The sequence below is a fragment of the Ahaetulla prasina genome, chromosome 9 (genome assembly GCF_028640845.1).
Source record: "Ahaetulla prasina isolate Xishuangbanna chromosome 9, ASM2864084v1, whole genome shotgun sequence".
Classification (NCBI taxonomy): domain Eukaryota; kingdom Metazoa; phylum Chordata; class Lepidosauria; order Squamata; family Colubridae; genus Ahaetulla; species Ahaetulla prasina.
Genome location: NC_080547.1, coordinates 11382999 through 11410558, shown reverse-complemented (window position 1 = coordinate 11410558; position 27560 = coordinate 11382999). Strand labels below are relative to the sequence as shown.

The window sequence follows — 27560 nt, the reverse complement described above, 5'->3', positions numbered from 1 at the left end:
CCATTATTCATTATTCTATTCCATTTTATTCTATTCTATTCTATTCTTTCCTTTCCATTCCATTATTTATTATTCTATTCTTTCCATTCCATTCCATTCCATTATCTATTCTATTCTATTCTATTCTATTCTATTCTTTCCATTCCATTCCATTATTCATTATTCATTATTCTATTCTATTTTATTCTATTCTATTCTATTCTTTCCATTCCATTCCATTATTCATTATTCTATTCTATTCTTTCCATTCCATTATTCATTATTCTATTCTATTCTATTCTATTCTATTCTATTCCATTTCATTATTATTCTATTCTATTCTATTCTATTCTTTCCATTCCATTCCATTATTCATTATTCTATTCTATTCCATTCCATTCCATTCCATTATTCATTATTCTATTCTATTCCATTCCACTCCAGTTCACTCCATTCCATTCCATTGCCTGGACTCCTCTGGGGCAATGCAGCCCTGTTCTATATTACACTACACCTGGTGTTCTTCAAATCCTACCAGATCTTCAGGACTCTGCTTTGGAGAGGACCTTTGGTAGCAGGGTCAACACAATGGTCCAAACTGTGTGTAAATTTTCAACACTCCGGGCAGAAAATTAGAATGAGCAGAGGGCGAGGGAGTGAATTTAAAAATTAGGCTACATGCTTCAGCCCAGGTAACGCTGTCTCGGTTTAATTGGTTGCCTTTTTTCCTCCCCTCCCAGCAAAGAAAAAGAAGAAAAATGCAAACAAAACATTTGGCCCAAATCTCAAAATCCTTTCTTTGCTGAACAGTTCAACGCTGCTGTGCATTGAACTCTCTCTTTTTTTTTTTGCTAAGCTTTCCTTGGTCACCATGGCAGCCAAGAAGGGCTGTTGCCACGCAACACAGAAAAAAAAACACAACTCAGATCCCAGGGACAGGCGTGCTAACATCCAGGCGCATTTTCTGGCCATTTTTTGCACATCGGACACTTCTGGTGTCGCTACAGCAAACGATTTTGCAAAGACCTCATTTTTTTTTTCCTACCACCTGTGAAGACGCGCATCTGGTCTACTGCACTGGTTCAAGACTCGAGGCAAGCGGAGCGTGGATTTCTGCAAAAAAATTGGGAGCATTGCACAGGCTGAGTCTTCCCAAAGATGCCACTTCCAAAGAAAGGAAAAGTGAAAAAAGCAAGGAAGCAAAAATCATCCACTCTAGGTAAAGTTCAGTGCAGCCATGCAAACAACCTCAGGTTTGAAGGCAGTTTTTCCTTCGCTTTCCTTCCGTGGAAAGCATTATAACAAGAATGCAAGCCAAACTTTTGCAGAGAGTAGGAGGAAATTCAATCAGGACTGATTTAATCACTGGAGGCTTTCAAGAAGAGATTGGACTGCCGTTTGTCAGAAACGGTATAGGCGGGGGTCCCCTGCTTGGGGTTGGACTAGATGACCTACAAGGACCCTTCCAACTCTGTTGATCTGTTTTAAGAACCAACACCAAACCATTACTTATTTTGTACGCTTGGGAGCAAGGCTGTTCACATTTGAAAATCCAACGAAATCTCTCTACAAAAACACCTGGCTTAGGTTAAAATTATTTTTTGGGTCACGTGTCGCTGGGAAAAAAAAGATGGGATGCATTAGCTTAAATTTGTGATTTTTCACTCAGAACGAAGAAATGATAAGCTTACAGAAGTTATTAAAGCGACTCGTTAAAATGTGTTTTTCTAAGTCCGATGTCTCATCCTCCCCATAATGTTGAGCCACTGAAATAATAATGTGTAACTCAAAGGAAATGGGACAGTGGTGAAATCCAAATTCTTTTTTACTACCAGTTCTGTGGTTTAATGTGGGGGTTTTATTAGGGTTTTATGACAGTTTTAACTTATTTTGGCCAAATTAGAATCAGATTTTTAAAATGTTTTAATTTTTGTCTATGTTGTTTTGTTCTGGCTGTAAACCGCCCTGAGTCCTTCGGGAGAAGGGCGGTATAGAAATTAAATAAATAAATAAATAAATAAATAAATAAATAAATAAATAAATAAATAAATAAATAATCTTGCCCCCAACAATCTGGGTCCTCATTTCATCCACCTCAGAAGGATGGAAGGCTGAGTCAACCTTGAGCCTGGTGAGATTCGAACTGCCGTATTTCAGGCCGCCGGCAGTCAGCAGAAGTAGCCTGCAATACTGCGCTCTTAACCACTGCGCCACAACATCTTTAGCTTCCATGGATGGTTTTTCTTTGCTTTCTCTGGCGGCATGGAAATAGAGAAGTTTGGGTATCTTATGAATCTTCCTAACATCAGTATTTCCCATGTGTCCGACCGATGCTATGATTCTATGAAATGCCCTCCTGGAGGTATTTTCTAAGGCTTCTAAGGTTGACTTCAACTAAATGCCAAGTATAAGGACCTCAGTATTTTCCATTTCTTCAGCATTTGTTCTCATTCTTCCCTCCAGGTGAGGAGAGACACAAAAAGGCATCGCCGGAGGCTGTCGCACTGAAGCAGCACTTGGGTGAGGAGAGCCGGAGAGTTGTGTGAGGCTGTGGAAAACAGAGAGAGAGCAATCGAGGTTGGGTAGCTTCGGGAGGGGAGTATAAAATGTACAGAACTGCATTGCTTTCTGTACCAGCCTAAGCCCCCCTCCTCACCCATTTGAAAGTCCTTTGGTATACAGGTAGTTCTTGACTTATGATCGTAATTGAGCCTGGATTTATGGTCGTGCCAGTTGTTATGCAGGTCATCACATTATCATCACCATCATCTTCTGCTTTTAATGACTCCATAATCCCTTGGGGGGTGGAATCTGGGCAACTGAGTGTTTACTGGCTGGATGCCCTTCCTGTTGCCAATGTGGAGTTTTGTTCAGCAAATATATTCCCATCGTTCCCACACAGAGAGAAATATCTGCCTCTACCTAGGATCAAACTCACAGCCTCCTGATTGTGAGGCGAGAGCTCCACCTCTAGACCGCTGCACCACTCATGCAGGTCATCGCACGACCAGCCCAATTTTACTACCTTATTTGCAGCAAGCGAGATGTCCATTAAGTCCACAATACGTGACTTTGACCAGAAACCAGAAGTAAAAATGCTGGTTTCCAGCAAAAAGAGAAAAAAATATGGAAATTGCGGTCACGTGACTATGGGATGCTGCAAACAACTGTAAAATGCCAGCTGGTTACCAAACACCCAAAACGCGATCATTGATCTCAGGTGAGGGTGACTGTCAGAACTTCAAATCTCAGGTCATAAGTAGCCCTGGGGGAAATCCCTGATAACTTTGAACATTCACAAAGCTACCAACTGTCTGTAATAGTGATGGCATCGAGCTAGAATCTGGGAGATGTTGAGTTCTACAGTAGTCCTGCCTTAGGCACAAAGCCAGCTGGATGACCTTTCCCCACTCCAGGGGGAAGGATACTGCAAAATCCCCATTCCCACCCCACTCTGGGGCCAGCCAGAGGTGGTATCTGCCAGTTCTCTGAACTACTCAAAACGTCCTCTAACGGTTCTCCAAAACCTGCTGAATAGCACCCCTGGTTCAAACAGAACGATTAAAACGATGGAAATTTCAAGTTAAAAGAACTTCATAATTGGATAGAAGCAATGGTGGGATTCAGCCGGTTCGCACCACTTCGGGAGAACCGGTTGTTAGCTTTCTGAGCAGTTTGGCAAACTGGTTGTTGGAAGAAATCATTAGGGCAGAGAACCGGGAGTTAAATTACTTGAATCCCACCACTGGATAGAAGTCCTTGGGAAGCTGCCTGGAGGTTTGGAAGAAGAGTGGAAGTTCTGGAGATATTTAAGCAAAACAGAGCACTGGTCCGGCTAGAACTAAAGACCACATGGAAAAATGGAGCGGAATGGGTTTCTCCCCGAGGACAAAGTATTTGCTGCGAACGTGACACAATTCAAACAATCTTTTTACAGTGCCCTCTGGGACAAACATGCAGACCGAATGACTTGCTGGTTGGAAATATCTCTGCCATTAATATGGAACAGTACTGGGCTAGAACTGTATGAATGGAATGGAATGGAATGGAATAGAATAGAATAGAATAGAATAGAATAGAATAGAATAAATAGAATAGAATAGAATAGAATAGAATAGAATAGAATAGAATAGAATAGAAAAGAAAAGAAAAGAAAAGAAAAGAAAAGAAAAGAAAAGAAAAGAAAAGAAAAGAAAAGAAAATAATTCTTTATTGGCCAAGTGATTGGACACACAAGGAATTTGTCTTTGGTGCATAAGCTCTCGGCGTACATAAAGAAAAAATAAAATACATTCATCAAGATTCATAAGGTACAACACTAAGTGATCATCCTAGGATACTAATAAGCAATCAAATCCTACTAGGAAACAATAAAAACAATGTAAGTTGTAAAGATACAAGCAACATGGATATAGCCATAAGCGGGAAGAGATAGGTACTAGTAAGGATGAGAAGAAGAATAGTAATACAGTATTAGTAGTTAATTGGACAGTGTTGTGGGAATTAGTTGTTTAGCAGAGTGATGGCATGGGAGGGGACTGTCCTTGTGTCTTGTTCTGGTGTGCAATGCCTTATAGCAGGGGTCTCCAACCCTGGCAACTTTAAGACTTGTGGACTTCAACTCCCAGAATTCCTCGGCCAGCAAAGCTTAATCTGGCTGAGGAATTCTGGGAGTTGAAGTCCACAAGTGTTAAAAGTTGCCAAGGTTAGAGACCCCTGCCTTATAGCGTCGTTTGGAGGGTAGAAGTTGAAACAATTCATATCCAGGATGTGAGGGGCCTGTAAATATTTTCACAGCCCTCTTTTTGACTCGTGCAGTATGCAGGTCCTCAACGGAAGGCAGGTTGGTAGCAAAGCGGTTAATTTTTTAAAATATTTAAATTCATAATTTCCCCTTTTCTAATTCCTGCGTTTCTGACACCAGAGACGAGACCGAATGAGCGACATGGCTTCCGTCTCCTTTTGCCTTGCAGTTCTCCAGAGAGACCTGGCCAAACAGGCAATGATTGACAGGGAAGGATTCAGGCGGAGGCTGACAGAACTGGAGAGAGATCTGGAGGAAGCCCAGAAAGACAAAAAGGACATGTATGAAGGTGATTTGGGGGAGGTGGGCAGCAGGAGGGATTCCCCTGGTTGTTGCTTGCGGAAACCGATTCTTTCCTTTCCCAGAATTGAGACTGGGGGTTGGGTGGGAAATGCCTTGATGGCTTAGCTCTTTTATTCCTCTGGGGCAGGGGTCTCCAACCTTGGCAACTTTAAGACTTGTGGACTTCAGCTCCCAGAAAGATACATGCCGTCACCCGGTGGTGGGTTTCAAAACTTTTTACTACCGGTTCTGTGGGTGTGGCTTGGTGGGCGTGGCAGGGGAAGGTTACTGCAAAATCTCCATTCCCACCCCACTCCAGGGGAAGGATGCTGGAAAATCCCCATTCCCTCTCGATCAGCTGGGATTTGGGAGGCAGATGGGGGTGGGACCAGTCAGAATTTTTACTACCAGTTCTCCGAACTACTCAAGATTTCTGCTATCGGTTCTCCGGAACTGGTCAGAACCTGCTGAAACCCACCTCTGCCATCACCCCAAAACAGCTGGAGAAAATCAAACTCCCATTAAAATTTCCTTCTGTAGGATGCTCGGCTCTTCTTGGATATCCCATTTTGCCCTCAACCCAACCTCTGTGCCTTTGTGACCGGAAAGGACCTGTTCGTTTAGCTTACTGCACACTCAAGGATCACACTTGGGCGCTCCAAAAATAGCATCTAGGAATCTAGGGGTAACTAAGGGTTTCCTCTGACGCCGCTCCCGTTTCTTCGTTTCAGAGATGATCCGCCAGCATCAGCAGTTTCAGCGCCAGACCGATAGCCAAATTCAGCGTTTGGAAGCTGAAAAGAAGAACCTGCAAGGACAGCTGGGTATTTACACAAAAGTTTAGCCTTGCAGGCAGTTACTTAGAGCCGCTGTTTAAAGACTGGGAGGAAATAGCTGCACCCACTTCCTTGCATCTTTTAAACCAGGGTTCTGCAAACTTAGCCACTTTAAGCCTGGTGGACTTCAACTCCCAGAATTCCCCAGCCAGTCATGTCCTGAGAACCTGGTCCAGCATTTGATCCCAGTGTGGACACCATCTAGATGGATGGAGTTGACTAGAGATCTTTCAACCTTAAGCAGCTGTTAACATGTCTGGACTTCAACTCCCAGAATTCCCCAGCCAGTCATGTCCTGAGAACCTGGTCCAGCATTTGATCCTAGTGGAGACACCATCTAGATGGATGGAGTTGACTAGAGCAATGTCTTTCAACCTTAAGCAGCTATTAACATGTCTGGACTTCGACTCCCAGAATTCCTCCAGCCAGCTCTCAACTCTCTTCTGCTTTCCCTCACCTCCATCTCTGTCCCCAACCCCACCCCACCTCCTTTGTCCTCGGCAGCTGCCTGCCAAAAAACCCTGCAGCGGAGTGAAGAGGACCGAGCAAATATCTCGGAGGAGAAGGACAAAGCTGTGGCTTTAATGCAGCAGAAGGTTGAGGAGATGGAGAAGGAATGTGAAAGAATCCTTCACGTGAGTCAAGGATGGGAAGGATATCAAATTCTGGTCCCAGCCAAGAACCTAAGGGGAGGAGACCAAATGTTTGGCATTGCTCATCACCAAAGTTTCAGGAAAGGGAGAGAGAGAGAGAGAGAGAGAGAGAGGTGAATATTCCCACGATTGCTCATGTACAACTGTGCTCGACACTGTAGGTGCTTTTGTGGGTTATAGGTTGAGCGTGACGATAGTCAAAATTATTGGGCAACGTTCCTCCATCTCATCGCCCTGTTCAAGCAGAGAAACTGGTTTGTTGGTCTGTGGGGGTTTTTCCCTCTTTAAACCCTGATACCTGAAAAGGTGTTCAGTGCCACTTCGCATGTCTGCTTCAGTGGTGGGATTCAAATTTTTTTTACTACCTGTTCTGTGGGCGTGGCTTGGTGGGCATGGCAAGGGAAGGATACTGCAAAATCCCCATTCCCTCCCCACTCCAGGGGGAAGGATAGCAATAGCAATAGCACTCAGACTTACATACCGCTTCATAATGCTTTCCAGCCCTCTCTAAGCGATTTTCAGAGTCAGCATATTTGCCCCCAACAATCTGGGTCCTCATTTTACCCACCTCGGAAGGATGGAAGGCGGAGTCAACCTAACCTAATGTGGCTTGGTGAGCATGGCAGGGGAAGGATATTGCAAAATCCCCATTCCCTCCCCACTCCAGGGGAAGGATACTGCAAAATCCCCATTCCCTCCCCACTCCAGGGGAAGGATACTGCAAAATCCCCATTCCCTCCCCACCCCACCCCATTAACCTGCTTTCCAGCTCCATTCTCCTGCACTGGGTCTTCTTTAAAAGAAGACCCAGCCAATCAGCTGAGACTCGATTAACTGGGACTTGGGAGGCAGTGAATAGATGGGGGCGGGGACAACCAGAGGTGGTATTTGCAGGTTCTCCGAACTATTCAAAATTTCCACTACCGGTTCGCCAGAACCGGCTGAATACCATAAATGACCCTTCTGGTTCTCGAAACTTCCCGAGACATTTTGAGAGGGGGGAACGTTCTCAGATAAGACGGTGGCAAATAAGCATGGATAGTCTATTCCCTTTGAACGTTCTGTTGTGTCTTGTCCGCTCTCACCGCAGCCGGGGTCTGCTTATCTGCTCCCGAACACGGAGGAATGTATGCCTCCCGGCCCCAGTTCTGGCTCCATGCCCAGACAAGCTGCAGAGGAGGGGGCACCTCCCGGCCCCAGCCCTGGCTCCATGCCCAGGCAAACGGAGCAGCTAAACCCCTCCCCCTCCTCCACAGCATGTGAGCCTGAGGAGAGTTTACTTCCAACAACAGCTGATTGGAGTGACCCTCGCATCAGAAGATTGGATAGGCGGAGGCAACAGAAGGAAGGGAGGGGCAGGCCTTAATGAGTGCTGAGTCATGGAGCCACACCCCATGGCCTATATAAAGGATCTGCTTTCTGGCAGTCTCTGAGTCAGGCAAAGTCGAACTTATCTTGCTGAAGTCACTTACTGGTCTCCTGCCTGCTCTGAGGACTTTGCCAGGACTTTGGGCAGAGCTGCAGAGGCAAGCCTGATTCGGATTTCCCTGACCCGGCCGTCAGCGGAGGAGTGGGACACGACACGTTCAGCCAGGGACCACATCCTGTTTCGGTGCTCTCATCCCTCTCGATCTCCCCGTTCTCACTTCCTTTTAACAGGACAGCTTGGATCAGGTGCTTTCCAAGCTACAAGCCACCAATCTGGGCTGGGAGACAGAGGCTACCCTCATCCACACTGAATATAAGAATACACTAAAGGATTTTGGACTTAACCCGTTGGAGATCTGAAGCAGCGGTCAAGCAGAGCTAAGGTTTGTCTCCTTATCCTCCCAGGGGTTTCATGTTGCCAGGGACATTGGAATTTACCATTGGAAGGGAATATTTCTAGCTCAAGGTTGAGCTGTGGGGCTCCTTGGTGCTCTCTGAGCTTGGTGGTTTTCTTGCAGACGTTTCCTTACCAATCAGCCATCGACAGACACAGGGAGATAAAGACATCTACATACCAATCAGAAAACCCAAAAGGAACTGAGAGATCAAAACTGCTCCTTGCCAGTAACCAACACCCAGATAAAAAGAGATTAACATCAAGATTAACCAACAACCAAGCCACAAACGACACCCCACTTAGGGAGCTACCGACTCAGAGAAACAAGCTAACAGTCAACAAGAGTCTAATCAAGGAACCATCAAGGCCACTCCCACCAACACTGACATGGCAAGCCACCTGGGTATAAACAGAAAGCAGACTCCTCTCCCTTCTAGCACTGATGATGTTCCCTAGTTGGGTCATGAAATGTCTGCAAGAAAACCACCACACTCAGAGACCACCAAAGGATTCCACACAATAAAATACGGAGTTATTCATCAACATTGCTCAGCAATTCACCCAACACATGAAAACACAGAGTGGTTTATTTGAGCTGGTTTTAGCGTGGTCACGTGTAAAGTTGGTTCTCGGTGCCTCGCGATCAACCCCTATTAAAGCAAACTATGGTTTAGCGTGATGGGTGAATCCAAACAATCCAGTCTTTCGGTATGTGAAAAGTACTTTCCATCCTTAATAAACTTCTTTCTTGGGCAGCTCAAATGAAGGAAGGAAGGAAGGAAATTCCAGATCAGGCCAACTGTTATCTCTTTCAGTTTTCTGCTTCAGAACACATTAATTCCCATTTAACATAGCTGAGGTCCTAATCCCGTACTCATCAGAGCTTGAGCCAAGAACGAAAGATGCTGTGCATCTCCACTCAGAAAAAAATCTTGGAGGAAGAGCTCTGGGATTGGAAGCCCCTCGCTCATCCTCTGCCAACCTTCGCAGTCTGTTTTGTGCAAAATCGATGGGCCGATTGTCAGAAGGAGATGAAAGGAAGCTCCGGTGCTCGGTTTTACTGGTTCCAATAGAGCAGGGAACTCCAACCTTGGCGACTTGAAGACTTGTTGACTTCAATTCCCAGAATTCCCCAGCTAGCACAGGGAATTCTGGGAGTTGCATGGCCGGCTGAGGAACTCTGGGAGCTGAAATCCACAAGACTTACAGTTTTCAAGGATGGAGATCTTGCAAGAGAGGGAATATCTTGACGGAGGGAAAAGGAGCTTGAAGGAAGTGGTCAACGGTCTTCATCCACATTCCGCTGGTAGGAATCATGTAGAGATGTTGTCACACATCCAAAGAGGATGTCCGTACTAGCTTCTCTTCCACAAAATGCAATGAATGAGGGCTATCCTTGAATTGCAATTATATCTTTTTTTTGAATCTTTCCCAAGGGAATTTCCCCAAGATGGCCCTGACGCATCGTATTCCCTCTCTGACCATGCTCTGCTCTGAATCTTCAGCCCGCTTGCCAGGTTCTGCAGAAATCATTTGGGTGCAGGGACAGATTGACACGGAAGGCAGAAGAGGGAGCGGGAAAGCTGGTCTGGGGAGATGAGATCAATTTGAGTTCATGCCGGAAGGGCGTGCCAAGACGCTCACTTTTTTTTCCATAGGGTCCAAGGCGCTGTCCCTAGAATGCCTGGCTGAACCCATCATGGTCCTGTGTGAAACAAGGAGAAGCTAGGTCACGTTTTCCATAGATGATCCTAGAAAAGTAACACTGACAAATCCCACATTGGTGGTCTGTCCCCAAAATGCAAGAGGTGATGTTGGGCTGGAGAAAGTCAAGTCATTGACTTCATAGAAAACTGAGACATATGAGGAATGCTTGCAGGATTTGGGCATGTCTAGTTTAATGGAAAGAAGGACCAGGGGGTGACATGATAGCAGCGTTCCGATATTTGAGGGGCTGCCACTAAGAAGAGGGGGTCAACCTCTATTCTCCTAAGCACCAGAAGGCAGTAGGAGAAGCAACGGATGGAAACTAATCAAGGAGAGAACCGACCTAGAATTAAGGAGGAATTTCCTGGCAGTGAGAACAATTAATCAGTGGAACAGCTTGCCTCCAGAAATTGCAGGTTCCACCAACATTGGAGATTTATAAAAGGAGATTGGACAACCATTCGCCTGAAATGGCATAGGGTTTTCTACTTGAACAGGGGTTGGATTAGAAGACCTCCAAGGTCCTTTCCAATTCTGTCATTCTGTTCTAGGACTTCTTACCTCTCTGATGGAAGTCCATGGGGTAGGGTCAGGTTGGCCAGTTGGCACTGTATTGCTAGAGAGTTGACAGTGACACGGTCTCAAAGGGGGCCAGCTTTGTTCCTGAAAGGTGCCTGGAGAAGGTGGACCATGGGTGATCAGAAAGCTTGATGGGAAGTCTTCATCATCGTAGAAGACTAAAGGAGATACTCCAACCTGGAATGTAGGCCCAAATCAAGGATTGGCATTGATTGTCAAGAAATCAATCAGTAAATTCCTAATACAAACTAGGCTTAAAATTCTATTTTGTATCATGGGGCGAAAATCAACTCTAACCCATCTTAAGTACCCTACGCTTTTATAAACACACTGTCCACGAGCATCATTTTTGATACCAGTTGACATGTCTGCTCAGAGAATCCCACTGAATTGTAGTTTAACGGAGAATGATAGGATTTCTTTGCTCTTCTATCCTGAATGTGGAAGAAATGCCACCCCAAACAGTCCTTGAGTTACAACCGTATCATCTGTTCAAAGTTTTAAAAAGTGACTTACATTTTGTGCAGCAAATTTGTGTAACAAATTTTACATTTCACCACTGGTCTTATCCCCTCCATCTTCTCATCTTTCTGGCAGGAGTTGATAGAAAAGAAGACTTTTAGGTACCATATTGTAGAACTTGCTTCCTTCTGAGTCGATGACCAAGAGAGTCACCCGCTGGTTGTTGGAACGGATCCTCGACACCACTTCCTGATGGTCAAGCTCTTCGACAATCTCACCGTTCACCGCCAACAGGCAGTCGCCTTCTCTCATCCCTGCCTTTTCAGCGGGTAGCCCGGCATCCACGTCTCTCAAAAATTGGGCTGCAGCCAGGTCAAAGATAGAAGAGACAAGAACAGCCTCTGGGTGAAAGGATTCCAACAAATTCTCCTGGAGGGACTTAGGTATAGCTAAGAACTTCCTGGCCCTCAGTTCTGAATTTCCTCCAGAATATAGTTCTCTGACCCTCTTTTTCCACGGTAGTTTGTGATTTGGCACTTCGGTCTGGAACAGGGGTGTCAAACACAAGGCCCGCAGGCCGCATCCAGGCTACAATGTGGTTGGATACATCCCGCGGGGCCGTCCTGGAAAATGTAAGGGGTCATCCTGCATGGCTTCAACCCGGTCTACCCAATGCGAAGAGGAAACATGCCAGCAGTTTGGGGGAGTGGTGTCAAACTGGCCACACCCACCCAGTTGGCCACACACACACCCAAGATCAACCACAGCCCTGATCCGGCCCTCAATGAAGTTGAGTTGAACACCCCTGGTCTAGAACAATGTTTCTCAACCTTGGATACTTGAAGAAGGGTGGACTTCAACTTCCAGATTTCCCCAGCCCAACACGACTGGCTGGAGAATTCTGGGAGTTGAAGTCCACCCATCTCCAAGTCCCTAAGGTTGAAAAACACTGGCCTAGAAGTTGAGTTCAAAAGGTTTTTCTCCATCCCCATCTTATAAGTAATGCTTTTTCTCACAAAACAGCTTAACCTGCTCGGAAGGAAATGTGGAGATTTGCTAAAGGAACAAGATCCAGATCCCTCCCCCATTGGCCTCTTCTAAATCTAGCTTTCCCAATCTGGTGGGTTCAGGTCTGCTGGATACAGTCCCAACTCCTAGCCTGTCTGGTTTGGTTCTGCAACCCAACAAGACAGACACAGACTTCAGAGGATCATTAGAACTGCAGAAAAAACAATGGCTACCAACCTGCCTTCCATTGAGGACCTGTATACTGCACGAGTCAAAAAGAGGGCTGGGAAAATATTCACATCCTGGACATAAACTGTTTCAACTCCTACCCTCAAAACGACGCTACAGAGCACTGCACACCAGAAAAACTAGACAAGAGTAGTTTTTGCCCGAAGGCCATCACTGCTAAACAAATACTTCTCTCAACACTGTCAAACTATTTACTAAGTCTGCACTACTATTAATCTTCTCATCGTTCCCATCACCCATCTCCTTCCCCTTATGACTGCATGACTATAACTTTGTGGCTTGTATCCTTACGATTTATATTGATATTGATGGTTTCCTGATTGCTTATTTGTACCCTATGACTATCATTAAGTGTCGTACTTTATGATTCTTGATGAACGTATCTTTTCTTTTATGTACACTGAGAGCCTATGCATGAAGACAAATTCCTTGTGTGTCCAATCACACTTGGCCAATAAAGAATTCTATATTCTGTTGTGGATGGGCGTTTGGCAATATGGCTGGGTGGTCAGGAGTAATCCAAGATAGCTGTAACCTGCAATCCTCCCCACTCAACTTTTGAGCGGAAGTTGGCTTGATTTTCACATCCTGGGAAGCTGGAAGGCAAAGCTCCAGAGTGGGTAGAGCAGAAGGAAGAAAGGTTGAGCATCTTCCTACCTTGCCCCAAAGTCGCATGATTTGTATTTTGGGGAGGGATTATACAGGTAGTCCTTGACTTATGGCCACAATTGGGACCAGAATTTCCTTGGCTGAGCAAGGCGGTCATCCGATTTTAAGACCCCTTTTGCCATGGTTGTTAAGCAAATTACTGCAGTTGTTGCTTGTTAAGTGAATCCAACTTTCCCCGTGATTTTGGTAGTTGGAAGCTGGCTGAGAAGGCCACCATTGGTGAACACATGACCCTGGAATGCTGCAGGGTCATAAACACATGCCGATCGCCGATCCCCCCAAAATTTTTTGATCATGTGACATGGCGATGCTGCAATGTCATCAATACAAGGACCGGTCATGTCACTTTTCATTTCGATTGGACACTAAACGAACGGTGATAAGTCAAGGATTCCCTTTAATGGAGCCTGCAGTGGAGATGCCTCACCCCTCTTCCCCGAGCTAGACTTTTCTTCTTTCATCAAGAACCCATATCCGTCTTCTCCTCGCGTCATTTGAAGCTTCGTCACTTGGAACGGAACCCAGGAGGTGTCAGCCAGGGCAGCCGTAACCTTGACACCGCATTGTCGGTACGCCTCCTCCGACTGGCTGTCCATCACCAGGAGCCCCATGGGGCTGCTGCTCTGTTTGAGCTGAATCCGAATCGGAGCGAGAGAGAGAAAAGACGACAACGATGACCAAACGTCGGCAACAATTCAGAGAAGTAGACAGGGTTGGGAAATTATTTGGCCACGAAGGGAGAAGGGGCTGTGTAAAAACTACCCAGAGGATGGCCAGGATAAATCTTTGGGAGGGAAACTAATATTGGTAATATTGTACTACTAACTAGAGCATACAAAACCTTTGCTAGACCAATTCTCGAATACAGCTCATCTGTCTGGAACCTGCACCGCATACTGGACATTAATACAATTGAACGAGTCTAGAGATATTTCACGAGAAGAGTCCTCCACTCCTCTGCTCACAATAAAATACCTTGTGCCACCAGACTCCAAATTTTGGGCTTAGACAACGTAGAACTATGCCGACTTCAGTCTGACCTAAGCATAGTACATAAAATTATCTACCACAATGTCCTACCTAGCAATGACTACTTCAGCTTCAACCGCAATAATACACGAGCACACAATAGATGCAAACTCAAGGTAAACTCCAAACTCGATTGCAGAAAATGCGATTTCAGCAACAGAGTGGTCAATGCCTGGAACGCACTGCCTGGCTCTAGTTTCTTCCCCAAACCCCCAAAACTTTAACCTTAGACTGTCTACTGTTGACCTCACCCCATTCCTAAGAGGTCTGTAAGGGGCATGCTTAAGCGCACCAGCATGCCTACCCTCCCTGTCCTTATGTCCCCTTTTATATTGATAAAATTGATCCATTTCATGTATTCATAATCATGTTTATACTTATATTTGTAATCTTACATATGCTTGACAAAATAACTAAATAAAAATAAAAAGCACTCTCTTTAGTCCAGAATCATTGATTTTATCCAGTCAAAACAGAGGAACGAATTATTCACTCCTTCCTCTGGTGCAGAGAAAACCAAGCAGAGGAAAGTTTTATGGAGTTGGATTGAAGATCTTCCACAACCAGATACGGAGTTCACGTGGCCCACGATGTGTACAGGGTGATCTCCAACTATGAAGGGAGACTTGGTTGTACCCTGAGCTATGGGTGGGCTTCACATACTGTAACAACTTGTTTGCCCAGCACCGGAAATGTGAGCATGCGCTATGCATGTGTCACAAAACATGGCAATTTGTTCACATGCGCCATCCACATATGTGTGCAGCATCAAAAACACAGCGTTATAGGACGGGATAGCACCTGGGCGGGGACGGGGGACAGGCCCTCCCACAGGTCGCTACTACCAGTTCGCCTGAATCGGTCCAAACCAGGGGTGAAATGTTCCCGGTTCAGACCGGATCGCCCAATCTGGTAGTGATGGCGGTGGGTGGTTCGGAGAACCGGTAGCAAAAATCCCTGCCGCCCCCCCGCCCCAGCTGAGCTGTGCGATCATCAGAGGTTTTTTTTTAAATAACTTTTAAAAACATTTTTTCTTCAGCCGAAAAAATGCTTTTAAAAGTAAAAAAAAAAAGCCTGTGATGATCACGCAGCTCAGCTGGGATTTTCAGAACCCTTCAAAAGCATTTTTTCTACATCCTCTTCAGCCAAAGAGATTATTTAAAAAAAGGCTTTTAAAAGGCTTCTCTGGCAATCCCAGCTGAGTTGCCTCATCGCCAGAACCTTTTAAAAGCATTTTTCGGCCGAAGAGGTTGTAGAAAAAAAATGTTTTTAAAAGGTTCTGGCGATCAGGCAACTCAGCTGGCATCGTCAGAACCCTTTAAAAGGGTTTTTTCCCCTCTGGCGATCCCAGCTGAGTTGCCTGATGATCACAGGCTTTTAAAAGCAGTTTTTTTACAACCTCTTCAGCAGAAGAGGTTGTAGAAAAAAATGCTTTTAAAAGTTTAAAAAAAAAAAGTTGGCCACGCCCATCCAGTCACATTGCCCTCCCCCAAGCCACGCCCACAAAAGCGGTAGTAACAAATTTTACATTTCACCACTGGTCCAAACCAGTTGAAACCCACCACTGGCTATGAGCCTCCTTCTGATGGAAAGTTCTGACCTCCCATCCTAGAAGTAGGGTGGGACTGAATGTAAGAGACTGGCAGTTCATAAATCTCAAAGCGCGTTGCGTTGCTAGAACCTTTTGGTTGAGTTGTGCAGTCGTCCAGTTCTTAACATTGATGCCGTTGAGTTCCACCAGCCAGGAACCGTGAGGCACCCCTGCTTTATGTGCTGGCCCATCCTGCAGCACGGAGAGCTGGAATACGCCGGTCACACCTGCACAGAAGGACCACAACATCAAGAGGGAGTCTTGTGAAGGAAGAGAATTTGTGCCCTCAAAAACAACCTAGGCTTTCCTAGGTAGTGTTGTGGCTCCAGCCCCCCCCCCCCGGACCTGGCCCCCTGCCAGAAAGTAACTCAGAGAGTGAGGGGGAAGGGCCGTCGGGGCTCCCCTTTGCAGGGCCGGCCTCTCTGGCTCAGCTCCAGGAGCCAGAGGCAGGCCAGGTGGAGGAGGTGATGAGGCCTCTGTCTTTTGTATCTCCCCCCGCCCAGGCAACACTTCCAGACCCAGCTGTAGACAATCAGTCCTCGTTAGATCCCAGGTTTCATAGACAAGAGAGGCGGGAACAACAAAAGAAGGGGTGGGGCAGGCCTAGAGAGTGCTGAATCACGGACCCACACCCCACAGGGTGTAAAAGCAGGAGGGGCTGCTCTACTACTTCGTGACAGACAAAGCAAACTGACTGGAGAAAACTATTTGACTGAGCATTTGGCCTGGATTGCTGTTTGTTCCTGACTTCCTGGTTGCTCCGGTAACATCAAGGAAGATAAAGAAAACCTTGGCAGACGTTCACTGGTCTGCTGCCAGAGCTGATAGCTGCCATGGACTAAATTGCTGGCTAATTGAGTCAGTTCACGTGTCTGAGGTGGGGTGGGGGACAGAACAGGTAGCTTCTTCCCTCTACCACCAAACCTGCCCTCGGCCACCTTCCTCTTTCTCCAGAACTCAATTCTTTAGCGGAGTAGAAGAACAAGTTGCAGCAGTGTAAACCAAGGCTTCCAGTTGTCCATGCTGGGACTGCAATCATGCTGTACTTTGTGTGAACTCTTGGTTTACCCAAGCTGGGCTTTCTTGAGCAAACCACAATTGGATGGATTTGCTCAACAGAGTGAGACAAATAAATCATGTTTTGTATGCTACAAAGACTGGACTTCGTGGCTGATTCCCCACCACGGTGTTCAATATATTGCAAACATGTATTGTGTGGTTTATTGTATACAATCTAACCATAGATTATATGGTGTAGCCATATATAATATGAACATATAATACAGTATACATACTGTAATGCAATATACTATATTGTTCAATATAATGTAGCCATACATATACTGTACCTGTACACACACACACATACTGTATATACTGTATTAGCCAGATACTATATTGTTTTATGCTTTTTGCTGTAAACCACCAAGTGTCACTCTGAGATGATAACCTTAGATAGAAACTGATAAGAGAGAGATAGAGAGAGAGATGTAGGTAGGTAGATGGATGGATGGGGAGAGAGAGAGAGAGAGAGAGAGAGAGAGAGAGATGTAGGTAGGTAGGTAAGTAGAGAGAGAGAGATGTAGAAAGATGGATGGATGGATGGATGGCGGACGGATGGATGGATGAACTAGGTAGACAGACAGACATTCAAGACAGCTAATATAAGCAAACTGGGCATAAGCAAACCTTAGCATAAAAATCCTAACTATGTTATTAAGATTAGTTTAAAAGTCCTTCCTGTTTTTAAGAGCATTTAAAAACTTTGGAGGATTTTCACAGACTTTTTAATCCTGAGACTCTCTAATGGAGAATTACCAGGAAGGTTGACCAACTACAAGATCCAGGATTCTGGAAGAGGGAAGCTGTGACTATCTGCAAGGTTATTGGTTTTTTTTTTCTACCCCTCAACCTTCTCCCCTTTCATGGAAAGAAAAAAGCTGGCTGGACATCAGCTGATCCTTCCATCAGCACCAGTTTGAGTCCCATATTGAGGACCTTAGAATTCTTGATGAAGGTATCTTTTCTTTTATGTACACTGAGAGCCTATGCACCAAAGACAAATTCCTTGTGTGTCCAATCACACTTGGCCAATAAAAGAATTCTATTCTATTCTATTCTATTCTATTCTATTCTATTCTATTCTATTCTATTCTATTCTATTCTATTCTATTCTATTCTATTCTTCATTCCAATATTTCTTCTCTTCTCTTCTCTTCTCTTCTCTTCTCTTCTTCATTCCATTCCATTCTTCTGATGACAAGCTCCAGAATTAAGGGACCCTAACCATCAAAGAAATAAGAAAGTACTTTCGTTGCAGACTGGGGATTGGTTGACCGCTGTGGGGAGGCCAAGATGTTGGCAGGAACTTTTGGTGGCTCTTCAGCAAGAGCGTCTGCAAACTGTGATGAGAAAATGTTGAGAAGGGGGCCATGAGGGTGGGATCAAACTCTGCTTGTTTGTCATGTTAGTCAGGTGTGTGGTGTGTGTGTGGGGCACAGGTAGAGCTTTGATGGCATTGCTGTCGCCACCATCTCAAACTTGGCAACTTTAAGACTTGTGGACTTCAACTCCCAGAATTCCTCAGCCATCTTTGCTGGGAGGAATTCTGGGGGCTGGAGTCCACAAGTCTTAAAGTTGCCAAGTTTGGACACCCCTGTTTTAGACCCTATCCTGTGAACACCCGTTTCTCTCAACTTTTGAGATGCTCCTTCTTCTTCCTCTCTCGCAGGAAATTTGAATTTAACCCGAAAGAAGGGATCGATAATCCCGCCTTATCTCTGGCAGAAGATTCCGGTAACGAGTAGGGCTGGCGGTGGCAGCTTGTGGGTGGGAAAGGAAGGGCTGGTGTTTTCCTGAGGGTGTTTGGTCAAGTGGGTTGGCCAAACTCTTCCATCAGACAATGTTCTTCGGCAAGCTGATGCTTCCTCCTCCTGTCTGGTGCCTTCTTAACCAAGGGTTCAGCGGAGCTGCCTTCCAAGTTCTTTGTAAATGCCACAACCAAGTTGTGCACGAAACTTTGGCCGGGCTCCTTGAGAGGCGGAGTTTGCAGGGGGCTGATCTAGCGCCCAGGCTGGCTACAAGACAAGCATTCATTTTTGGCCATATTTGAGATTCTTAGCTGCAATGGAGAACAAAGCTAGGGTTGACCCCGGGCACTTCTCTCCACTAACAGGCGGCCAAGCTAGGTGCCTGAAGGACCCCATCCCATCAATAATTCATATTAGTGGTCTGTGGGATTTAAAATTATGAATGTAGTGGTCCCTGAGGTCCGAAAGGTTGGTGACCCCTGGCTTATAATATGATCACAAAGGTCTTCTAATCAGGGTGGCCCGGCAGTTGAGCCTGGGTGCAGAACCCTTCATTCCAAGGGAGAGGAAGGCCAGGCCCAGCCTTGTCTCGGCACATCTCCTTGGAGACATCTCCTGCTGCTTCATATGATCCATTGCATCACCAGTTAGCTTATTTTCGGGCTGCAGTGTCTCCTTTCTCTTTCCATGCCTCTTACTGGACATGCCCCTTGCATGATAGGCCTGTCCAGTGGGACTCTAGCAGCAGAAACCAGCATGCAAAAATAACCCCAGCTCAGCCAAGAGGTCTGACTTTTCCCAAGGCAGAATCTTTCGAGTTAACAGTGCAAAATCACTGGCGCAAATGGAGATAAGCAGAAGTGACTCCTGCTGCTACCTTCTGGAGCTGACACGCTGAAGCCGAAACCGCTCGAGCCTTTGGGAACGCAGCACAGGCGTGGCCTGCCATATCTGGACAAGAGCTGGTTGAGATCCCGATTGAGGGCTTTGGCTACTTCATAGGTGTTCCCTTCCAGGAGAGTGAGCAGGACCTGTTTTGAGCTACTCTTGATCTTCCAGATCACCTGGAAATGAGATGAAATGGAGGGAGAGAGAGAGAGACAGACGGAGACAGACAGAGAGATACAGACACAGAGAGAGAAACAGTAAGAGAGAGAGACAGACAGAGAGAGAAACAGAGAGAGAGACAGAGAGAGAAACAGAGAGAGAGACAGAGAGAGAGAGAGACACAGAAAGACAGTGAAAGAGAGACAGACGGAGAGAAAAACAGAGACAGAGACAGAGAGAGAAACAGAGAGAGAGAGAGAGACAGAGAGAGAGAGACACACACACACAGAGTGAGAGAGACAGAGAGAAACAGAGAGAGAGAGAAAGAGAGAAAGAGAGACACAGAGTGAGAGAGACAGAGAGAGAGAGAAAGAGAGACAGAGATAGTGACAGAGAGTCATACACACAGAGAGACAATGACACAGAGAGAGAAAGAGAGAGAGAGAGAGCGCAAATGTCAGCAACTGGAAAACCTATTCCAATATTTGATCCCAGTGTGCTGGTCATATAGATCAGGGTTTCCCAACCTCGACCACTTTTTAAGTCGTGTGAATTTTAACTCCCCAAATTCCCCAGCCAGCCTGATCCGGTATGGACACCATCTAGATCCAGGGTCTTCAAACTTGGCCACTTTTATGACTTGTGGACTTCAACTCCCAGAGTTCCTCAAATGGGGAATTCTGGGAGTGGAAGTCTACAAGTCTTAAAGTGGCCATGTTTGGAGACCCCTGATCTAGACGGATGAAGTTGACTACAGCAATATTTCACAACTTTAAGCCACTTCAAGACACCTGGACTTCTAGTCCCAGAATTCCCTGGCCAGCATTGCATGGAACTCCGCACGTCTTAAAAGTGACCAAGGTTGAGAAGCTGTTCGTTTGTGAGCCTTGCTTAACTTTGGAAATGTATGCCCAGTTGCTGGGTCACTCAATATACCCAGGACAAGCAGGAGACCCATCAAAATCTTACCCGAAGATATCCCATGCCTTCAACATTAACTCCATTGACCTCAAGGATTCGGTCTCCATCCCGGAGGCCTCTACGGTAGGCCAGCCCTCCCGGTGTCACCTTCCGCACAATGGGGCACGTCCCTCTGGCTGCCTGGCACAACGAGAAGCCCAGGTTGTCACCAGCTTCTTTCTTCAGCAGACAGAAACGTATCTGGGAAGCCCCTTCTAGTTCTGAGGAGGATAAAAGGGACGTCTGTTTTCAAACTGGTTTGGCTGGGGGGACGGGGCTACCTTTGTATTGGGAAGACTGAATATGGAGTAAAAGGATAGTGTCAGTTTTGGAAGGCAATTTTCTTTTTGCTTCTTAACTGCCACCTCTTTTAGCTGGGGAAGTTGGGAGGGGGTTGTTGTTGGAGCGGTAGAAAGTTAGTCATAACAACATTCCATATTCAAGGACTTTTGCCTGTGTCTGATGTAGGCTGCCTGAAGATTGTATCCAATTGAGTGTGAAGAGTTGATTGGACAATGTGATGAGTTTGTGGGTGTGGGGCAGGGCTGTGAACTGTCAACTGGGTGTAGAAAACCTGGAAGCTTTCAGTTTCGGGTTTTCCCAGCTGTGCCAACACGACATCTCTAATAAATTGGAACTTTGAGGAAGCTCAAGCCTCAGAGCTTTATTTCATTGGAGGTGTTCCTTGGAACCCTGACAGATAGGTTGAGTGAAGAGATTCTCAAGATCTCTATTATACATAAATATGATCATATTATAAGCCAGGGGTCACCAACCTTTCGGACCTCAGGGACCACTACATTCATAATTTTAAATCCCACGGACCACTAATATGAATTATTGATGGGATGGGGTCCTTTGGCACCTAGCTTGCCCGCCTGTTAGTGGAGAGAAGTGCCCGGGGTCAACCCTAGCTTTGCTCTCCATTGCAGCTAAGAATCTCAAATATGGCCAAAAATGAATGCTTGTCTTGTAGCCAGCCTGGGCGCTAGATCAGCCCCCTGCAAACTCCGCCTCTCAAGGAGCCCGGCCAAAGTTTCGTGCACAACTTGGTTGTGGCATTTACAAAGAACTTGGAAGGCAGCTCCGCTGAACCCTTGGTTAAGAAGGCACCAGACAGGAGGAGGAAGCATCAGCTTGCCGAAGAACGTTGTCTGATGGAAGAGTTTGGCCAACCCGCTTGACCAAACACCCTCAGGAAAACACCAGCCCTTCCTTTCCCACCCACAAGCTGCCACCGCCAGCCCTACTCATTACCGGAATCTTCTGCCAGAGATAAGGCGGGATTATCGATCCCTTCTTTCGGGTTAAATTCAAATTTCCTGCGAGAGAGGAAGAAGAAGGAGCATCTCAAAAGTTGAGAGAAACGGGTGTTCACAGGATAGGGTCTAAAACAGGGGTGTCCAAACTTGGCAACTTTAAGACTTGTGGACTCCAGCCCCCAGAATTCCTCCCAGCAAAGATGGCTGAGGAATTCTGGGAGTTGAAGTCCACAAGTCTTAAAGTTGCCAAGTTTGAGATGGTGGCGACAGCAATGCCATCAAAGCTCTACCTGTGCCCCCCCCACACACACCTGACAAACATGACAAACAAGCAGAGTTTGATCCCACCCTCATGGCCCCCTTCTCAACATTTTCTCATCACAGTTTGCAGACGCTCTCGCTGAAGAGCCACCAAAAGTTCCTGCCAACATCTTGGCCTCCCCACAGCGGTCAACCAATCCCCAGTCTGCAACGGAAGTACTTTCTTATTTCTTTGATGGTTAGGGTCCCTTAATTCTGGAGCTTGTCGTCAGAAGAATGGAATGGAATGGAATGAAGAAGAGAAGAGAAGAGAAGAGAAGAGAAGAGAAGAGAAGAGAAGAGAAGAGAAGAGAAATTAGAACAGAACAGAACAGAACAGAACAGAATAATCTATAGAATGAAATGGGATGGAATGGAATGGAATGGAATGGAATGGAATGGAATGAAGAAGAGAAGAGAAGAGAAGAAGAGAAGAGAAGAGAAGAGAAGAGAAGAGAAGAGAAGAGAAGAGAAGAGAAGAGAAGAGAAGAGAAGAGAAATTAGAACAGAACAGAACAGAACAGAACAGAACAGAATAGAATAGAATAGAATAGAATAATCTATAGAATGAAATGGAATGGAATGGAATGGAATAGAATAGAATAGAATAGAATAGAATAGAATAGAATAGAATAGAATAGAATAGAATAGAATAGAATAGAATAATATACAGAATGGAATGGAATGGAGTGGAGTGGAGTGGAGTGGAGTGGAATAGAATAGAATAGAATAGAATAGAATAGAAATACAGAATAGAAAATATAGAATAGAATATAGAGTAAGAATAAGAATAGAAGAATAGAAAAAATAGAATAGAATAGAAATATAGAATAGAATAGAATAGAATAGAATGGAATGGAATGGAATGGAATGGAATGGAATGGAAAATACAATAGAATAGAATAGAATTCTTTATTGGCCAAATATGATTGGACACACAAGGAATTTGTCTCCGGTGCCTATCTTCTCAGTGTACAAACAGCAAGTCATAGGTCATAGATCAGAACTACTAGAGAGCATTTCACCGAGGCTGCCATCCGCGGCACCATCTTCAATGGATGGGATTTAAGCTTAGCCAACCATCAACCCATCCCGTTGTCTGTGCCAGCTGCCCTGCGTGCCCGGTTGGAACGTGTGAAACTGCACATGGCGGCAGGGATGGGGGGAGGGAAAGGGAGGGGAGAAAGAAATGTTGGTGGGTCTCTGGTTTTGCCTGTGCCTCCCTCCCCCCCAGCTTGGCACTTACATGGTCGACTCTGTGGTATCCTGGAGCCCTGTAAAAGCAAGGACCGAGCATGAGCTGGGGGCTGTCTCATACCAACACAGAGACCCTCCCTCCCCTCTCAGAGCCCCCCATGTCCCCTCCTTGGTTCCGGGTCAGATAAATTCATTTTGCTTTGGGAGAAGATTCGGGAGTGTTTTGCAGTTTTGCAATTCAACAGAACTGTTGGCTCGATGCACCCACAATGCACCACCCTACAGCCTGGTTTGGGTTAAGGCTGGCTGAGCTGCGTGATCCAGGCTGCAATTGTTGATGCTGACTGTGTCTTCACATGCAGCGGGGTAAGCCCAGCTATGATTCATTGGTGAAATCAAAGGCAGGCTTGATTCATAGTCTTATTCTTTCCACCCTTAAATAAGAAGAGGAACTGACTTCTGCGTGTCTCCTGTATGACCTCAGAAGCCACCGAAGCCTCCAAATGGCTCAAACACATGAAGAACAGTTGTAGGAACCGGGCCTGGCTAGTCTAGTGAAGAGAAGGACCAGGGGAGACAGGATAGCCCTCTTCCAATATTTGAGGGGCTGCCACAGAGAGGAGGAAGGGGGTCAAGCTATTTTCTAAGGCACCTTTGAAGGCCAGACATGGAGTAATGGATGGAAACAGACCGAGAGATTCAACCTGGAAATAAGGAGAAATTTCCTAACCGGGAGAGCAATCAATCAATCAATGGAACAGAAGTTGCCTTCGGAAGTTGCAAATGCTCCAACACTGGAAGTTTTTAAGAAGATGTTGGACAACCATTTGTCTGAAGTGGGGTAGGGTTTCCTGCCTAAGCGGGGGGTTGGACTAGAAGGCCTCCAAGGTCCCTTCCAACTCTGTTATTCCATTTCTATTCTATTTCAGATAAGTGGCTGTCCAATATCTTCTTAAAATCCTCCAGAGATGGAAGCACCAGCGACTTCTGAAACCTGCTGGAACCAACAGCCTCCAAGGCTTTAGAAAGGAGAATTCTACCGTTTCCAACTTCCTTCGGCAAAGTCACAAAACAAAGTCCCAGGGATCAGAACTAAGTCCAAAGATCGAGATCCCCTTTTCAAAGATCATCCCGTTGCCGTGATTCTTGAGTTTCGGACAACAGCAACAACAACAACAGATCCAATTCAACCTAAAGAGCACCTTTTTAGGACTGGGAAACCCATGTTGAGTCCCAATCTCTTTCTTTCAGTGCTACCAAATGGGCAGGAGCCACCAGGAGCCAAAATGCATTCCAGGCATTAATAACAGTTAATGCCTGGAATGCACTACCTGACACCGTGGTCTCTTCCCAAAATCCCCAAAGCTTTAACCAAAGACTGTCTACTGTTGACCTCACCCCATTCCTAAGAGGTCTGTAGGGGCATGTAAGGGCCTCTGGTGGTTCAGCAGACTAAGTCTGTCTGTTATTAACACAGCTGCTTGCAATTACTGCAAATTCAAGTCCCACCAGGCCCAAGGTTGACTCAGCCTTCCATCCTTTATAAGGTAGGTAAAATGAGGACCCAGATTGTTGGGGGCAATAAAAGTTGACTTTGTATATAATAAACAAATGGATGAAGACTATTGCTTGACACAGTGTAAGCCGCCCTGAGTCTTCGGAGAAGGGCGGGATATAAATGCAAATAAAAAAAAGGAAAGTGCAGCAGCGTGCCTACCGTTCCTGTCCTAATGTTCCCTTTGGTTGTATCCAATTCGTATGGTTATTTCATGCTTATACTTATATATATTGTTGTGTCCAGGGAAGTCACCCAGAGAGGGGTGGGGAGCAAAGAGGTGTGAATACCCGAACAGGATTCTCCTCCAGGTGTCTCTTAACTGGGTAGATTCAAGCTGCAAAAACCAAATGGGTTTTTGACGCGCACTTGTTGTGCTTCACGGTTCAAAGATTACCGATGTAGCAAGAGCATTAACTCTGGGCCAGATAGTCATCTCTTCCTCCACCCTATTAAGCAAAACAAAACTAGGTGGAGAAGGGTTGGACTGAGAGCAGGAAATGTATTCCTGGGGTTTAATTTATGCCATGGTTGTTACGCGATTGACAACAGCAGCACAGGGGGGAGGGAAGGGGAGGGCGGGGGAGAACCTAGGGCAGTGGTGGCTAACGTGCGTGTGCGCCCATATCCATAATTCAATGCCCCATCATGCCCTAGCCCCTGGCATATGTACGCGCAACCCCCCCTTCCCCGCGCTCCCCCCGTTTTTGGCATGCGACGGCAAAAAGGTTACCGGTGGAACTGTTAGGCCCATTTTTCACCTTCCCCAGGTTCAAGAGACTTTCTTGGAGCCTGGGGAGGGCAAAAACAACCTTCTCCACCCCGTTTCCCAACTTCCGGTGGACTTAGAAGGCCCAAAAATCAGCTGGCCGGCACCCGCAGGCACACTGGAACTGAGCTATGGCAATGCTCGCATGCCCACAGATACGGCTCCGCATGCCACCTGTGGCAGGCATGCCATAGGTTTGCCATCACGGACCTAGGGTCCACTTTAGCTGGCTTGGGAATCAAAAACCAGAAATTAAACTTCTACCTTCTTTGGGGGTGGGGGGGCGAATTCCGACCAGGAGGAAAATCCCGATAGAAAAATCTCTTTCTGAATTTTGACAGCTTCGGATTCAAAGTTCTCTTGGAAGAAAGGGATTTTAATTTAAAAAAAAATTGTTCGACCTCGCGTGGCCACAAATTAAGAGGTGGTTATGAACGCCTTCAAAACAGCCAGGGCTGTTTTCCGTAAGGCGGCCTATCCAGGAACGAGCTCCTGACACAGAAAACGAAGGTGAAAAATTTGCATTCCCAGGAAATTCTGGGAAAGGGTGACGGTGGAGTCCTTCACCCTCGAAGTAAGAAATTCAACCCTGCAATGTTAGGGGTCCTCTCGGCTGCCCAGTCCCAGACCACTCACCCTTTTTGTGCTTCATGTCTGCTCCCATTCTGAAGTCCAAGGTCCAGGGGCGAGGTGGCCACTTAACCCGAGACGTTTAATATTTAAACAGCCCAAGAGTCTGTTCCTTAACGTCGCTTCCTTCTTCCACGAAGTCAAGCCGAGCGCGGAAAATAGCTTTTTCATTCCTGCGAGGGAAGATCAGCCGGGGACGGCCGCTTGGAGGGGGGTCTGGGATCCGGAGGTGATGGGACCAACGCGGGGTTGGCATGCCAAGCGAGCAGCGAAGAAAGTGTAAATTGCGCACCCTGGAAAGGGCTCAGGTCGGGTTGTTGTTTTTTTGCACTATACATCTGTCATCCGGACGTCACCCGGTTTGTGTGTGTGCGAATGCTTTTTTTTCTTCTTTTTTTTCCCTCCAAGAAGTGATGAATGAGGGTGATAAATAAAACCGATGAATAATATTCTCAAGCTGAGCCTTTGACGCAGGGAAAAAAATTATTTTAGGACCTGCCAGTGCAAACTTCTTTTGTTCTTTGGCAAACGTTCAAGCTATTTATTTTTTTTGCAGAGGAACGTAGTTCATCCTTCTATTTGGTGTGTGTGTGTGTGTGTGTGTGTGTGTATATGTATATGTATGTATGTGTAAATATATATATATATATATATATATATATATATATATATATATATATATATATATATTTGTTTTCTGAGGTTTTCACGGGTGTTTGAAGAGATATATATATATCTCTTTGGTTATTCGGGTTTTCTCCCGCGTAAAATTGGAGGTATCTTGGCGACGTTTCGACGAAGTCTCATTCGTCATCTTCAGGCTTCAGCTTCGTGCTTCTGGGAGCAATGTGATTGCAGCTGTTTCTTCCTTTTAACTGCTAGTGGGGTTTGAACTGATTGGGTGGGAGCTTGGCTGTGCTCTGATTGGATGGGGTTTTTGTGCTCTGATTGGATGGGGGTGTGTCCTGTTTGGGTGGGGGCTTGGTTGTGCTCAGATTAGTCTGAGTTGCAGGGGGATTTGAGCCTCCACCCAAACAGGACACACCCCCAGCCAATCAGAACACAAAAAAAACCCCATCCAATCAGAGCACAGCCAAGCTCCCACCCAATCAGTTCAAACCCCCACTAGCAGTTAAAAAGGAAGAAACAGCTGCAATCACACATTGCTCCCAGAAGCACGAAGCTGAAGCCTGAAGATGACGAATGAGACTTCGTCGAAACGTTGCCAAGACACTTCCAATTTTATGCGGGAGAAAACCCGAATAACCAAAGACCTACATACAAACACCCGTGAAAACCTCAGAAAACATATATATATACATACAATTGGCAAGGAGGTATATTACAAATCAGCGGT

General features: G+C 45.9%; 2 protein-coding genes across 6 annotated transcripts; one reads left to right on the top strand and one right to left on the bottom strand.

Moving 5' to 3' along the window:
- The first annotated feature begins 923 nt into the window (after positions 1–923).
- CCDC153 (coiled-coil domain containing 153) lies at positions 924–14904 on the top strand. 4 transcript variants are annotated; one of them, XR_009156518.1, is made up of 8 exons: positions 924–1198; positions 2443–2499; positions 4953–5072; positions 5797–5889; positions 6406–6536; positions 8214–8365; positions 11263–11570; positions 12151–14904. XR_009156518.1 is itself a non-coding variant. In XM_058194847.1 (7 exons), the coding sequence occupies exons 1-6, from the start codon at positions 1138–1140 to the stop codon at positions 8340–8342; spliced, it is 591 nt and encodes a 196-aa protein (XP_058050830.1). In that variant the 5' UTR covers positions 924–1137; the 3' UTR covers positions 8343–8365; positions 11263–11987. The 4 variants fall into 4 exon arrangements, 3 of the variants coding, with proteins under 3 accessions (XP_058050830.1, XP_058050831.1, XP_058050828.1); XM_058194847.1 differs by lacking the exon at positions 12151–14904 and having other exon boundaries at positions 11263–11987; XM_058194848.1 differs by lacking the exons at positions 11263–11570; positions 12151–14904 and adding an exon at positions 8501–8974.
- NHERF4 (NHERF family PDZ scaffold protein 4) lies at positions 9503–26471 on the bottom strand. 2 transcript variants are annotated; one of them, XM_058194843.1, is made up of 9 exons: positions 23299–23321; positions 21748–21812; positions 20500–20711; positions 19361–19547; positions 15764–15900; positions 13481–13685; positions 11293–11489; positions 10648–10842; positions 9503–10084 (listed from the first exon to the last, which is right to left on the bottom strand). In XM_058194843.1, coding segments are annotated over exons 1-9 (1230 nt in total). In that variant the 5' UTR covers positions 23301–23321; the 3' UTR covers positions 9503–10054. The 2 variants fall into 2 exon arrangements, with proteins under 2 accessions (XP_058050826.1, XP_058050827.1); XM_058194844.1 differs by lacking the exons at positions 21748–21812; positions 23299–23321 and adding an exon at positions 26210–26471.
- Between the last annotated feature and the right edge of the window lie 1089 nt (positions 26472–27560).

Bases quoted from the DNA above. Each gene is read 5' to 3' on its own strand.
- NHERF4 (XM_058194843.1), bottom strand. The intron at 20,712-21,747 runs GTAATGAGTAGG...TATCCTCCTCAG, and splicing joins ATCTCTGGCAGAAGATTCCG to AACTAGAAGGGGCTTCCCAG. The intron at 11,490-13,480 runs GTGAGGCATCTC...ACCTGGCTGCAG, and splicing joins GTCTAGCTCGGGGAAGAGGG to CCCAATTTTTGAGAGACGTG.
- CCDC153 (XM_058194845.1), top strand. From the start codon at position 1,138: ATGCCACTTCCAAAGAAAGGAAAAGTGAAAAAAGCAAGGAAGCAAAAA. The intron at 2,500-4,952 runs GTGAGGAGAGCC...TTTGCCTTGCAG, and splicing joins CGCACTGAAGCAGCACTTGG to TTCTCCAGAGAGACCTGGCC. The intron at 5,073-5,796 runs GTGATTTGGGGG...TCTTCGTTTCAG, and splicing joins CAAAAAGGACATGTATGAAG to AGATGATCCGCCAGCATCAG.